Raw genomic sequence first — 14305 nt, 5'->3', positions numbered from 1 at the left:
TATTTTATTTTAAGTTATAGTCTCTGTAAAACAGCCACAAAAATTTTCTTAAAATAATAAGTTGCTAAAAAAATTGGAACTATACACAGTTTCTTATAAAAGAGTACTAAAACAATAATTAATTAAGAATTAAAACTGGAACAATTATAAAGACCAAGTGAATATTTTAAAAAGAAATTAAAATATTATTTTCATCTTTTATCTTATTTTTGGTTTAAGTTTGATTTTTCAAAATAAATAAATTTCACTTTGCCCTCTTAATCTATTAGAGCAAGTTGATCTTTATGTTTTAGTTTTTCATGCTAATTAGTGTCTGAATGTCAATATTTCATGTCTCTTGCGCAAATCTGTATTTTTATCTCAAAATTTACAAAACTACTGAATGTGATTCAAACGATATTCAAAACATAGTCTTAATCGATTGGATGATATGTGACAAATTCCTATATAACATGACATCTCATAGTTTGTAACATGTCACTCAACTGAAAAAGTTAATTAAATAGATTAAAATTAAGGAATAAAAATGAAACTTTTACACATAAAAAAACAAACTTTTTTGGTAAAAATAAAATAAAAATAGGAGTGGAGATGATGTCCTAGTTTAAATCACGAAAAGTCTGTAGACACAAACTTATCTCACCCAAATAGGCCAAGGAGGCCTTAAAACAAACTACAAAAAAAAAAAACTTAAAAAGTAAGTTAGCTTTAAAAAAAAAAAAAAGTAGTGCGTGAAATGCAAGCGCCTAGAAACGAAGTGGGGCTTGGGAAACAATTACTAAGGAAAGCAAAAATCTTAAATTTAGTGAAGTGGGAGTTTGAAAGAGTGAGGTATGGTAGTAGGTTCGGAGTTGAGGAGGTGGGAAAGAGGAGAGAGTGGTGAGTATAAAGCGGATTTTGATACTGAAAGCGAACTAACTACTACCTCTCCCCTCTTGTGTTGTACCACTTCGTATCTGTATCTGTAGGGTGAGAACAAAAGAGAAAAGCTAAAGGTAATGGAACTAACATAGATGGAAAGAGAAAAAAAGAAAGAAAGAAATCTCAACAACACTCAATAGAATAGCATCATGATATCAGAGACAAAACGATCACACGCTTTTAAAACTTGTTCTTTTCTTTCTTCCTTCATTCTCTGTTCCTCACATCAGATTCTTTTTTTTTTCTTTTGTTTCTCTCTGCATATCTAACCCTGCTTTCTCTTCCTCCTCCACCCCATGGATCAGATTGTGCAATGTTGATGAGCTTCTTGGTCTGTGGTGAGGGATATCATTCTTAATAACAACAACAACTCTTTCTCGTGGTTCATGTTATGGCGGCAGAGGCGGCGTTGTTCTTTTCTGTGGCATCAGTGGTGGAGGACGTGCTTCAGCAGCACGGTCCTCGCCTCAAAGATCTTGATTTGGAATCTAGGAAAGCTGAAGAAGCTGGTACCTTCCCATTATTATTATTTTTTCTGGGGTTCCATCAAAATTCAGTTTTGGAATTGCTCATAATAATAATAATAACGTGTGAAAATTCATCTTTTAGCATTTTTTTTGTCTGTGGTGGCTGCTTTGAGTTTGACTGAATTTTGATGAGTTTCAATTTGTTAAAGGTATCTGGGTTTTGTATCAGTTATCCTGAAATGAAAAATTCTTTACATTGCAGCATCAAGAAGATATGAAGCGGCGGGGTGGTTGAGAAAAATGGTTGGAGTTGTAGCAGCCAAAGATTTACCAGCAGAGCCCTCTGAGGAAGAGTTTAGGCTTGGTTTGAGAAGTGGGATTATTCTCTGTAATGTTATTAATAAAGTTCAATCCGGGGCTGTTCCCAAGGTGAGTCGGATCATTGTTTAGTTTAATTTTCCAAGATTTTGGTTTTTGTTTGTTTACAGTGTATTCTTCTTTTTAAGGTTGTGGAGAGTCCTGTTGATTCTGCATTGATCCCTGATGGGGCACCATTAACCGCATATCAGTATTTTGAAAACGTGAGGAATTTTCTGGTAGCTGTCCAAGAAATTGGAATTCCTACCTTTGAGGCATCTGATCTGGAACAAGTATGTGAATAAAGCATTAGATACTTATTACGACTATTATTTAAGTAACCAATTTGTATCATGGTGAATTCCATTGTTAATAACACTGGTTTTGGTTTTCTACTGAATTATTTGTTATTTTAGGGAGGAAAATCATCTAGGATTGTCAATTGCGTGTTGGCCCTGAAATCTTACAGTGAATGGAAAATGAGCGGGTCAAATGGTGTGTGGAAATTTGGTGGAAATCTCAAACCCACTGTGACTTCAAAATCTTTTGTGAGAAAAAATTCGGATCCATTTACTAATTCCTTGTCAAGGACTTCGTCGCTCAATGATAAATCTATTGCTGCTTTTAATTCTGACGTCGAGTCTATTAAAATGGTAGGTATCTTGGTTCTTGACATTTGTACCTGCTCTGGACTTGTGTGTAGCTAACAGAAAGCATAACTACTGAAATTTTTTATATTTCTATAATTGCAGTCTGGTTCCCACTCTTTGAGTATGCTTGTTCGGGCAATTTTATCGGATAAGAAGCCAGAAGAAGTTCCAACTGTATGGGAATATGTAACTTTATGTGTTTCACAATTGAATTTCATCACAGTTCACAACTATACTAATTAAGCTAGACACTTGCACCTTATATAGATTATGAATCTGTTAGTTTTACTTTAGTCTCTTTTGCCTCTATCATATTAAAAAAAAGCTTTTGAAAATTATAACATTATTATCATGAAACAATGTCACATTCACAGTCCCATCATTAGACTCCTGCTGCATCAGTTCCAGAATAGTCATTCATAACACTGAGCAAGAGTGCCTTTGAAACTAGTTGTTTATTTGTAATATTTTTATTCTTCTGCATGGAACAGTTGGTGGAATCTGTTTTAAACAAGGTTGTAGAGGAGTTTGAGCAACGAATTGCAAGCCAAGGTGAACAGGTATGACAATTTTCACCTTCTCATAATGTCCTTAGTTTTTAGGTAATTGGCTGGTCATATTATTAGTTATGTAGCCCATTCCAAGAGAGTACTTGCTCTTAAGTTGATTTTCGTCCTTATCATGTAACTTCCTAGACAAAAGTAACTTCAAGAGATCCCGTTTCTCAGAGCAACGGGTCTGCTATGGCAGATAAAAAGGTAACATGCCTTGCGTTTAACATATTCCAGGACCTTGAGTTAAACTTGAAAATGCTTTAATTCTTATAGTCATCTATTTTGTGATTAGGGGGAGAAGAAGATTCATGTGGTAACGAAAAAAGAGGATTGCATTAATAAAAATGAAGTTGCTACTATGGTAACACAAAGGCAACTTATGAAGCAGCAAATGCTCTTCGACCAGCAGCAAAGAGAAATTCAGGTAGAGAATGAGTTCATATTTATCATGTTTAATCTTTGCAATTTCTTACTACGTTAGTTAAAATATTTCCGTTCTTGATTTTATTGTAGGAGCTAAGGCATAGTCTTCACTCCACAAAAGATGGTATGCAGTTCATGCAAATGAAATTTCACGAAGACTTCTCCAATCTTGGTAAGGATATGTGATTTTTCATTTTAAGTTTTTTGCTCTATTGTTCTCCTCCTTTTTTTGTTGCCTGCTGATTGATTAATAATGTAGAAAGCTAACTACCAGAAGTAACTAATTAGCTTGAATATGTGTAATACCAGGCACGCACATTCATGGCTTAGCTAATGCTGCTTCTGGATATCATAGAGTTCTTGAAGAAAATCGCAAACTATACAATCAAGTCCAGGATCTTAAGGGTAATAAATATCACTGGTTGGTTTGTTGCTTTTGGTTCACGCCTTTATGCCTTTCTTATTTTTTTAATCCCAAAATTTGTTATACAAGTGGTCTCAATAACTTAAAAGGGGTGAATTAAGTTTTAAATTTTTTTTAAAACAAACTTTAATTCTCTCTTTAAATAACATATGACAAATTTAATATGCAGAAAAAGAAGAAATAAACAATTTAATCGATGCTCTTTAAATGCGCAAGACAAAATTAAATTGCAATAATGTAAATCAGATGAGGGAAGAAAAAATTATAAACTCAATTTATACTGATTCGATCACTTTTCCTGTCTACGTCGTCCAGTCTTCAAGCAACTCACTTTAGATTTTCACTTGTAAAATTCTTTTACAACTTCTGAACCACCTAGAGATCTCTTTTCCATGTGTTAAAAAAAAAACTCATAAATCAAGAGACTCACAATCTCTCTTGATCACAACTATAGTTCTTTTTAAGTACGAAACTTCATCTCTATTCTAGAGAAGAATAATACAAATTGAAGAACTTAGAAGAATCCTTAATTGATTTGCAAGTGTTTGACCAAATGTTTGTTTTTGAGAGAATAAGACAATGAGGTTCTGAAAAACACTCTGAAAATTTTCGTAGACAAGTCACATATTTATAGGCTTTTGGTGACTTTTCAAAAATTCATGGAAGGATGTGACTTTTCAGAGTTATTTTTGAAATTTTCTCACTGGTAATCAATTATAGATCTTTGGTACTTGATTACACAATTACTTAATGAGGAGTCATGTCTTTTCAATTTGAATGTAATCGATTATAGCTTCTTAAAATTCAAATTCAAACTTCCTGAAAAGCTTTTTAAAATAATTTGGCTTTTGGTAATTGAAGCTCCTGGTAATCGATTACCAGTAAAAAGAACTTTTTCAATAAGTGTTAAAAATATTTAAAAACTTTTTATATGAAATTTGAAAATTAAGTTTTTGATCTTTTGTTTACTTGATTTTGACTTGAACTTGTAATAAACTTGAGTTACTTCTATCTTTGACATCATCAAAACCTTTATACATATGCAATCACATTCTCTCCCTTTTTGATGATGACAACAATCTGAAAGCATGGTTAAAAAATATTCTATTTGCGAGACGAGTACTCCCCCTTTAAGTTTTGCAATTTATTGCTTAATAGTTTTCAGGAAAAAATATACCCTTTACCTCTTACATGAGTCTCTCTCCCCATTTGACACCCACGTAAGAGAAAGAACTAAGTCACAACAACTAAGTCACAAAACATAGAGTTGTGAGTCTCTTGATTTGTGAGTTTTTTCTGAACACAAGAAAAAGGGATCCCTAGGTGGTTGAGAAGTTGTAAAAGAATTTTACAAGGATAATGTAAATCTCAAGTGAGTTACTTGAGGACGAAAAGTGACCGAACCAATATAAACTGAGTTTGTAATTCTCACTTCCCTTATCTGATTTATATTATTGCAATTTAATTTTGTCTTGCGCATTTAAAGAACATCGATTAAATTTTTCTTCTTCTTCATATTAAATTTGTCATATATTATTTAAAGAGATAATTAAAGTTTATTAGGGGAAAATTTTAAAACTTAATTCATCTTCCTTTTTAAGTTATTGAAGTCACTTGTCTAACAAGTGAATTAAGATGAGTAACTTTGTTCCATCAGGAAGTATTAGGGTGTACTGTCGAGTAAGACCCTTCTTTCCTGGACAATCAAACCATTTGAGTGCAGTGGAAAATATAGAAGATGGAACCATCACAGTTAATATTCCTTCAAAGAATGGGAAGGGACGAAGGTCCTTCAACTTTAACAAAATTTTTGGACCATCTGCTACCCAAGGTTGGTTTGCTTTTTGGTTTCAATTATATCCAGGATTTATAGTTTTAGTGAAATTGAAAATTTTCTCTTCTGTTGCAGCCGAGGTCTTCCTAGATATGCAGCCACTCGTTAGGTCTGTTCTTGATGGTTTTAATGTTTGCATATTTGCATATGGCCAAACAGGATCAGGAAAAACTTACACTATGGTAGGATCCATATGCACTTTTTTCAATGTAAGCAGAAAAAATATGAAATTTTTAATGATCATTTGCTGATTTATGTTTTTAACATGTAGACTGGACCCAAAGAGATCACAGAGAAAAGCCAAGGTGTAAATTACAGGGCTCTAAGTGATTTGTTTCTTATAGCAGATCAAAGGAGGGACACTGTCCACTATGACGTTTCTGTTCAAATGATTGAGATTTACAATGAGCAAGTCAGGGATCTGCTGGTCACTGATGGAACAAACAAAAGATATCCTTTTACCAGTTAATTGATTCTCTTTGGTTTTGTATAACCTCAAAAATTACTGCTGCCCTTAATAAATGAAAACAAGTTTTAATCAGGATGCACTATCGACTATTTATACATATTATAGAACACACATAGCATTGATTGTGCTGCCCTTAACTATTGATACATTAGAAATTCGAAGTAGTTCACAAAAAGGACTCAGCGTGCCAGATGCAAGCCTTGTCCCTGTATCATCTACTATTGATGTTATTGAACTAATGAACCTTGGTCAAAGGAACCGTGCTGTTGGAGCAACAGCCCTTAATGACCGCAGTAGCCGATCTCATAGGTGTGGTATTTTTTATATTCACTTTCTTGCTCTTCACTCTTGTTTTTGTGATGATATTTCTTGGACACAATTAACCATTGTCTTCTTCCAAATATCAATTTGGCAGTTGCTTGACTGTTCATGTTCAAGGAAGAGATTTGGCATCTGGAGCAATCCTTCGTGGATGCATGCATTTGGTTGACTTGGCAGGAAGTGAGAGAGTGGATAAGTCTGAGGCTACAGGAGATAGACTTAAAGAAGCACAGCATATTAACAAATCTCTTTCAGCTTTGGGAGATGTCATTGCTTCCCTTGCTCAGAAAAACTCTCACGTACCTTACAGAAATAGTAAACTCACACAACTACTCCAAGATTCACTTGGTAAGGTTTAAGAAGTTGGTTTTCCAGCTATATTCTTTTCTGTCCTTAAGTTGTACAATTCCTAGGAATTCTGATAATGTTGGTTTGGTTTGTTTCAGGAGGACAGGCTAAGACACTAATGTTTGTTCACATAAGTCCAGAGAGTGATGCTATTGGAGAAACAATTAGTACCTTAAAATTTGCTGAAAGAGTTGCCACAGTTGAACTTGGTGCTGCTCGAGTAAACAAAGATAGTGCAGATGTTAAAGAACTCAAAGAACAGGTTGATTGTCAAATCTAAAGTTTCTGGTTCTGTTCATAAATAACCTTAGTAATTCCATTTTTCCACTTCGATCAAGTCTAACTATTGAATTGTGTTTCAGATTGCCAGCCTCAAGGCAGCACTGGCAAGAAAGGAAGGAGAATCAGAACATTCTTTTTTGGGCAGCTCTGAAAAACATAGAACAAAGGCTAGTGAGCTATCACCTTATCATATAAACCAGCGAGGTCCTGACGCTGTGGATCAGCTTGGATGCCGGCAACCAATGGTTGAGGTTGGCAACATAGAAGTATGTGTACTTCTTTTGCTTGCGGTTTTCTTATGTTGATAAATCATTTTAATTTATTATTTGTGCAAAATGATTTAATGCTTGTAGGAAAACAGAAATCCTAATATAGTGTAGAGAATTTATTTTAGAAAAATTTGATATGATTTTTGAACACACACATGGTTACTAATAATTCAATGGGATCATCAAAGTACTCATCTGTTTACTCAATCAACTATTTACTTTACTTTGTTTAGGAAGTAGAACAAACGTGTTTACTAATAAAAGTTGTGGGCCAATTCATGCATGAAATGTTCTGAGACACATTTATCATTTTAAGTAGTATCACAGTGAGGCATTATTAAAAATTTGTTAAGTTATTATTATTACTATTCCATGTTGAACTGAGATGGAATTTGATTCATCCTGCAGCTTCGGAGTAATACCACAGTGAGGCTCAAAACTCAGAGCTTTGATTTTGATGAGATATCAGCAAATTCACCATCATGGCCCCCAGTGAACAATAGTCTTGCACAAAACTATGGGGAGGATGACAAAGAATCTGGTGGTTCTGGAGAATGGGTTGATAAGGTCATGGTCAACAAGCAAGATGTAAACAAAACTGAGAACCTCTTGGGATGTTGGCAAGCAGCAAGCAATGGGAACTTATCTGAGGCCTTTTATCAGAAATACCTCAAAGATTCTCCCAAAATGTACTCAGAACAATCCGATAATATGTTCATGGGAGCCAATCAGTTTAACATTGCCGGTTCAGATGACATGGATGAGCTTGATGCTGCAACCAGTGATTCCTCAGAACCTGACTTACTTTGGCAATTTAATCATTCCAAACTTAGCAGCGTGACCAATGGAATTGGATCAAAGACTATGAGGTCTAAGGCAGCAAAAAACAGCCCTGAGTTGAGGTAATGCATAAATTTGTACTCTACTAAAGTCTATTTCATATTTTTTTTATAAAATTATGTATAGTATCCATTGGATGTTGATAAATATTTTTTTTGCAAATTTGCAGCAAGAGTGCTGTTCATTCTTCTCCTCTAGGTCCTTCACCTTCATTGAAAAACTCAAATGGTGTCCCACATCGAACAGGGAGGCATACAGCTCCAGTTGACGTGAAACGTAGAACTGGGAGTAGAAAATAAACGTGTTTTTACTGAAAAGGTAAAGAGAGTGATTGTTTATATTATGATTCTTTTATAATTTTTTAGATCGACGAGAGAGAGAGAGAGATTGTTATAATTTTTTTCTTGGTTTGTATTTTGTAATCACACGGATAATGGAGCAATAGCGCTTGTTGCTTTGTTTGTATCATGACATTCTTTTATTTTACTCCACACTAGATTTTTAGGGGATGTAAAAAAATGAAACTCCTAACACTGCAATGATTTTTTATTTGTACAAATCAATTTCCTTATCTCTACCCCCATCCCCCTTTTCTCCTTCGTAAGATTTTTTTTTCTTTTCAAATCACGTTTCTCTTTCTTTCTTTCTTTGGATTATGCACGTTGAGAATGCTTTTATATGCGTGCCAACGAAAAATAAAAAAATACATTTTTCTTTATGAGCTTTGTCAAGGAAAGAAAATTTCTAGAATAAAAGCACATGCTTGATTTGAAAATATATGGAAGAAGGCATAGTTTAACTGTCGTTGTAGTATAGTGGGAATGACTTAAAATCAACTTTAATTACATATACTTAAAATCAACTTTGTCAACTAAGTTAGTTGACACATTTTATTAACCGAATAGGTTTGCCTTTGGCATACAAAGAAAATATAATGGAATGACTTGTTTTTATTCTTTCTTTCTAAATTTTTTTTAGTGGAATATAACCAAACATATCAAATATAAACAGTAATCATTTTATTTAATATATTCAGCTTCGTTCTAACACGCCTTGACATGCTGCTACGGCCTAACAAGGGTTGGTCAAAGGACAAGTAGAATGCCTAGATGGGATTCAACTTCGAAGCCAAGTAATTCTCGAAAGAGCTTGATATCACTTGACAAATATACATTTCTCATTATTCCATAACAATAATTTAAACAAGAATTTTGCAGCATGAGTGTCTGTGTTTTCATAAGGAGTCGAGTTATTAAATTTAAAAATTAAAAAGTGGATATTAATTGCATATTATGGAATAAATTGCAAACAAATGACCAAAAGCAACAAGTTGCAAACAGAGATCAAATAATGCAGCTTACCAAGAAAAAAGAAAAGCAAATGACGGCTTCTGCGCTTGGAGCAACCCCAAAATCTTCGTCCACCCCCAAAGTTGAATTGTGTCACTGTTTAAGAGCCGAATGATGAAATATGGCTGGGAAAATTAGGAATTGGATTTAAGCATATGGGCTACAAAATGAAGCCCCTCAACTAGAATGTAATCACATTAAGACAAAAATAAATTGATAAAATGTATGTAAAAAATGTACAATCGTATTAACCAATGGATCAAAATAAATTGATAAAAATATAATCACCATTAATAGTAGACACACTGACACTATAATTACTTTTTATATTTAATTATAAATTATTATATGCCATAAGATTATTGAGTTTTGTAGTCATTATTTTAAAAATACTATATATTACAACTACTAATCATTTTTTTTACTGCACAGCCAACTATTACTTAATTGATAATATAAAAGTTTTTACATTAATACTTTATGAAAATAAAACTCATAATATTAATAAACCATGAATGAATGATGTTTTTATTTATGTATATATTCACTCAATTCGAAGGCTAAACTCAAGTGACGCACAAACGTTACATACATTTTCCAATATCTAACAAAGTAAAAATTCAAAAGAGAAAAAAAAGGGTAATTTTACATACCCAAACTTATAGTAACTTACAAGTGATAAGAAGAGAGTGTTAGAATAAACAACTTAATTTAACACTATTTATTAAGTGGTTATCATATAAGCACTTATGTATAAATTTAAATTAATTCTATAATTACAGAGGAGATAAGAAGATTAAACTTTTTCACATAAGTTATAATTTATTTTTCATAAACCATCGTGAAAATTCCAATAAATAAACAGCTTTTTTCTAAAAGAGAATAAATAAATAAGCAGCTAATAATAAACTATTTTGACAAACACTCTGAAATATTTATGCAAAACAAATTTAAATGAATTTTCTAATCACACTTCTACTCTACTGGAAAGATGGAGACGAAGGCTTAGATGGCCACATAAATAAGTAACTAGGAGGACCATAACTTTTTTCTTTTTTCAGTTTTTACATTTATTGGTGAACGAATTAAGGAGAGAAACAAAATATTTCAATTTAATTTACGTGGCTAGGCAATGGACAATAACGATTTGTGGTGAAACCTTAGAGCATTTATTAGTCATTCAACTTGTGGATGTGGAAGACCCAAAAGAAAATCTCTGGAACTTTCAGGCTGGACAATTTGGATCTTTCACTTCCAGACCTTTTCGACATTAAACTTGGGGAAGGAGCACAAGCTCCCATTACATTATATATATTTTATGCATCAAAATATTTATATAATTATAGACTCTTCCAACTGTTGACTACAAACTGAAATAACAAGAACATAAACTATATACGCGTATCACATTTTGATTTTCCTTGTTGCAAATATGTTCGGCACCGTCGAGCACGACGAAATTCGACGCGCTTATCGTAAGATGGATCTGGTATCTCCATATTTATTCCCTGCACTTAAGCATTATAAATATAAAGTACTATGTATGTTTATATTATTATTACTATTTATTTAACAAGGGTTTTAATTAATTGGTGCATTTGTGTTGTTCTTTTGGATTAAATGAAGTGGTATCCTGATAGGTGGATCAAGGACCCAAAGCTTGCACTAGAAGCTAAAAAGAGATTTCAGCGCGTTCAAGAGGCTTATTCAGGTGCTTTACGTGAACAAATTAAGCTTATGTATCTGTGTTTTTTTTTTATATATCAGAAAATGCTAGTTGTTAGTTTTTTTTAGCAAAGCGGATCAAATACAGTACACGATCATTCTTTTCTTTCCTTGTCAACCTTATATATATATATATATATTCAAGGTTATGTATTTGTGAATAATGCAATTTCTATTATAATGAGTTTGTAACTGATCGTCTCTGCTTTCTTCTGTAAATCTAGTTTTGTCCAATAAAGGGAAGAGAAGGATATATGATGCTGGCTTGTTTGGTCTGATTGGAGAGGACGATGATGAGGTGGGTTTTTCCCTGGTGAAGAGTTAAGAAACGTTACTTTTTTTTTTTTTTCCTGTTGTTAATTATTAATTAATTATCATATGAGATTTGGTACGTGGCTGAATTTAGCAACTATGAAAGTTACAGGGATTTGTTGATTTCATGCAAGAAATGGCCTCGACGATGCAGAAAGTGAGACCCAAGGTATATTGCATATCAATCCCGCTTTTACTGTAGTGTCCGTTTTGTTTAAATTAATTTCGAATTATTAAACAAAGACTATACTTAAATTAGTGTGAATCATATATTTATATTAAAATATATATTTTTTATTAAAAATTTCTCTATCTGGTTTTATAACTTTAGAACAAAGACTCCACAATCCACATGTAAATGACACTCATTGTAAACTCTTTGCTAACATCTAAAGTCACTGAGAGGAGTTTTTGCTTTTTAATTTCCATCTTAAATATAATAGTTCTAAATTACGTTTTGGATCTTAATTTTCTTTTAGGATGAGAAAGGCATGTTGGAGGATCTTCAAGGATTGTTAATGGTTATGATGGCAGATAATGAAGGAATGGGAAAGTCTGGGTTAAGCTGGAATTCATCTCCATGTCCTACAAAAAGGACACGTATCTTGTGATTCCAGTGTTACAATTCAAATAATTATTTTGATCCTCACAATTTATCTATCTGTAGTTTACACAGTTGAGAATTATTAATATCGTTAAATTTCTCACCATTCAGGCAGTAGCACATCAATTGATAATATCTCATCATTTCATGCAGTATATCTTCTGCTTTTAAACTTGCCTATTACCACTGGGCGTATATATGGGTTACTTATTCGGAAAATAAATAAATACAAAAAGAGAACAGAGCAGGCTTATATGAAATATAAAAGAAATAATCAAGTTATAAATAATACTAACTTATTTATTTTCCTCTAAACTATGATACCAAATTACTAATGCAACCAAATAATAAGAAAATGGAGGCCCTCTCGGGAAGAAAAGGAGAATAGGCCCAGGTCATTATACTAGAGGAAAGGCAATTGCTATTTACATTCCTCTTCCTACTAATAAACTCTCTTTGTTTTAATGATTTTTTCAATAATACCCAAAAAATACACACCCTTGATCAAAGAAGAAGGATTTTCCTGGCTCCCTGTAGATGCCTAAATGGTTTCAAAGGCAAAGACCACAAAATTGTTGCTTCTCCCCGTGACCAAGCCAAGGGAATATACTCCTTGAAGCTTTTCGCAAGCGTCAATCGCTATAGACTGCTCCTTTGAAACAAGCCTAATTGAATGATGCCTCATGCCATCATTGTGATGGTGTTGTTGATTGAATGGACCTGAATAAGAATGTTTTCTAAAAGACCCAAACACTTGCCTACCATATTTTGTCCATGAGTTGAATAACTCTGTTCTAACAACCCATTTTAAATCAACAACAAAAACGCCCCTTTGTAAACCAAGGTTTCAAACCTATCTAGAATGGAATAGCAACACCGCACCATGCTCAAGCATGTGACTTTGGGGCAAGAAGCAAAAAGGGCTGTTAAGTTGGATGATGATGATGTCATGGTACGGGGAGTGTATTTATCATGGACATTTTTTAAAATAAAAATTAAAAGATGAGTGTGTATTAGCAAAGTGAGGAAGTGGATATAGTACTTCCCTAGGGGAAATTTAACCTGGCACTTGACTTGATTACAAGTGTTTACAACGATAAAAGCTTTAGGGTCCATTATAAAATTGGATAAAATTAACTTTTGAATTGTTAAATATTATTATTGAGATATAGTCCGTCTAAATCAATTTAAATTATAAACTTTAAGGTAAATAATCACTTTTGTCCTTGAATCTGAATGTATAATTTGTTGATAAATGTGTCCTTTAAAGATAAAAATATAAAATTTAGTCTATGAAAGTATAAAAAGTGTGACAAATATATCCGGCTGTTAACTTTCGTTCGTCACCATTAATAAAATAGTCTATGTGACACAAGGACAAATTTGTCACTGAAATGATTGTCAACGTAGGTGCATATTTTTCATATAATATTTTTTTTTATTTTTCGTCTTCTCACTCTACTGACAAATGCGTCCTTGAAAGATAAAAATATAAAATTTAATTTTCAAAAGTGTAAAAAGTGCAACAAATATATCTAAACGTTAATAGTAGATTGTGACTAATTATTATAATTTGAAAAAAATTATAATGATTGTGAAATTTTTTTTTTACAAACTCGTAAATTAAATTGAATCTAAAAGAAAAAAAGAATACTCATTTTATAAACTATAAATAACTTTTTTACACTCTCATGTTTGATGAAAGGTTCAAGTAAAAAAATGTTTATTGTGAATCATTATAGTTAAATTAGATCCATGAATAATTTTTAGGGAAAATTGTAATTGTAATGATACTTTTAATTTGTAAAAAATATTCACCTCCTTTGGAATGATTTTTTTTAAGGTTATGATTTTTTTAAATGATCGGTCAATAAAAAATAATTATGTATGATTTAAAAAAATAAAAAACAACAAACTTTTATTATAATTTGTAATTTGATGTCATTGCATATACTAATAGTCATTCATATTTTATTATGAAAATTTTACTAAAAAACAATTAAATAAATAATATTTAATTAAACATAAATAATGATTTTCTTATCGTTTTACAATAACTTTTTTTTTGTGTTGATAGCATTTACTCAAGAGTTAACAATCAAAAGATTGATTTTTTTGTGTAGCTAAAGAAAAGTAAGAAGAATTCGTCAAAATAA

The 14305-nt window shown here is 32.3% G+C and overlaps 2 protein-coding genes across 5 annotated transcripts; both read left to right on the top strand.

Annotated features, from left to right (window-relative positions):
- Positions 1–840: 840 nt before the first annotated feature.
- On the top strand, positions 841–8718 carry LOC100815713 (kinesin-like protein KIN-14I). 3 transcript variants are annotated; one of them, XM_006604667.4, is made up of 20 exons: positions 841–995; positions 1227–1430; positions 1651–1817; positions 1895–2038; positions 2162–2398; positions 2498–2569; positions 2887–2955; positions 3091–3153; positions 3242–3373; positions 3463–3544; positions 3682–3777; positions 5454–5627; positions 5706–5812; positions 5902–6080; positions 6247–6408; positions 6515–6768; positions 6867–7030; positions 7131–7316; positions 7728–8221; positions 8329–8718. In XM_006604667.4, exons 2-20 carry the CDS (start codon positions 1313–1315, stop codon positions 8456–8458), a joined length of 3030 nt encoding a protein of 1009 aa, XP_006604730.1. In that variant the 5' UTR covers positions 841–995; positions 1227–1312; the 3' UTR covers positions 8459–8718. The 3 variants fall into 3 exon arrangements, with proteins under 3 accessions (XP_006604730.1, XP_014627596.1, XP_006604732.1); XM_006604669.4 differs by lacking the exon at positions 841–995 and adding an exon at positions 1001–1110; XM_014772110.3 differs by lacking the exon at positions 3091–3153.
- A 1944-nt stretch (positions 8719–10662) lies between these two features.
- Positions 10663–12309, top strand: LOC102668305 (chaperone protein DnaJ). Of its 2 annotated transcripts, none has more exons than XM_014771713.3 (5): positions 10663–10997; positions 11135–11219; positions 11458–11531; positions 11658–11714; positions 12025–12303. In XM_014771713.3, exons 1-5 carry the CDS (start codon positions 10941–10943, stop codon positions 12154–12156), a joined length of 405 nt encoding a protein of 134 aa, XP_014627199.1. In that variant the 5' UTR covers positions 10663–10940; the 3' UTR covers positions 12157–12303. The 2 variants fall into 2 exon arrangements, with proteins under 2 accessions (XP_014627199.1, XP_006604729.1); XM_006604666.4 differs by having other exon boundaries at positions 10700–10997; positions 11652–11714; positions 12025–12309.
- Positions 12310–14305: the final 1996 nt, after the last annotated feature.

This window comes from Glycine max, chromosome 19 (assembly GCF_000004515.6).
Source record: "Glycine max cultivar Williams 82 chromosome 19, Glycine_max_v4.0, whole genome shotgun sequence".
NCBI lineage: Eukaryota > Viridiplantae > Streptophyta > Magnoliopsida > Fabales > Fabaceae > Glycine > Glycine max.
This window is presented reverse-complemented; position numbering and strand designations above follow the sequence as displayed.

What these genes read in the sequence shown, in the direction of transcription:
- LOC100815713 (XM_006604667.4), top strand. Translation starts at nt 1,313, where the DNA reads ATGGCGGCAGAGGCGGCGTTGTTCTTTTCTGTGGCATCAGTGGTGGAG. An exon ending in CGAAGACTTCTCCAATCTTG is followed by an intron (nt 3,545 to 3,681) that starts GTAAGGATATGT and finishes GTGTAATACCAG; the next exon opens with GCACGCACATTCATGGCTTA. An exon ending in TTGAGGTTGGCAACATAGAA is followed by an intron (nt 7,317 to 7,727) that starts GTATGTGTACTT and finishes TTCATCCTGCAG; the next exon opens with CTTCGGAGTAATACCACAGT.
- LOC102668305 (XM_006604666.4), top strand. Translation starts at nt 10,941, where the DNA reads ATGTTCGGCACCGTCGAGCACGACGAAATTCGACGCGCTTATCGTAAG. An exon ending in CTTATCGTAAGATGGATCTG is followed by an intron (nt 10,998 to 11,134) that starts GTATCTCCATAT and finishes GATTAAATGAAG; the next exon opens with TGGTATCCTGATAGGTGGAT. An exon ending in TTGGAGAGGACGATGATGAG is followed by an intron (nt 11,532 to 11,651) that starts GTGGGTTTTTCC and finishes CAACTATGAAAG; the next exon opens with TTACAGGGATTTGTTGATTT.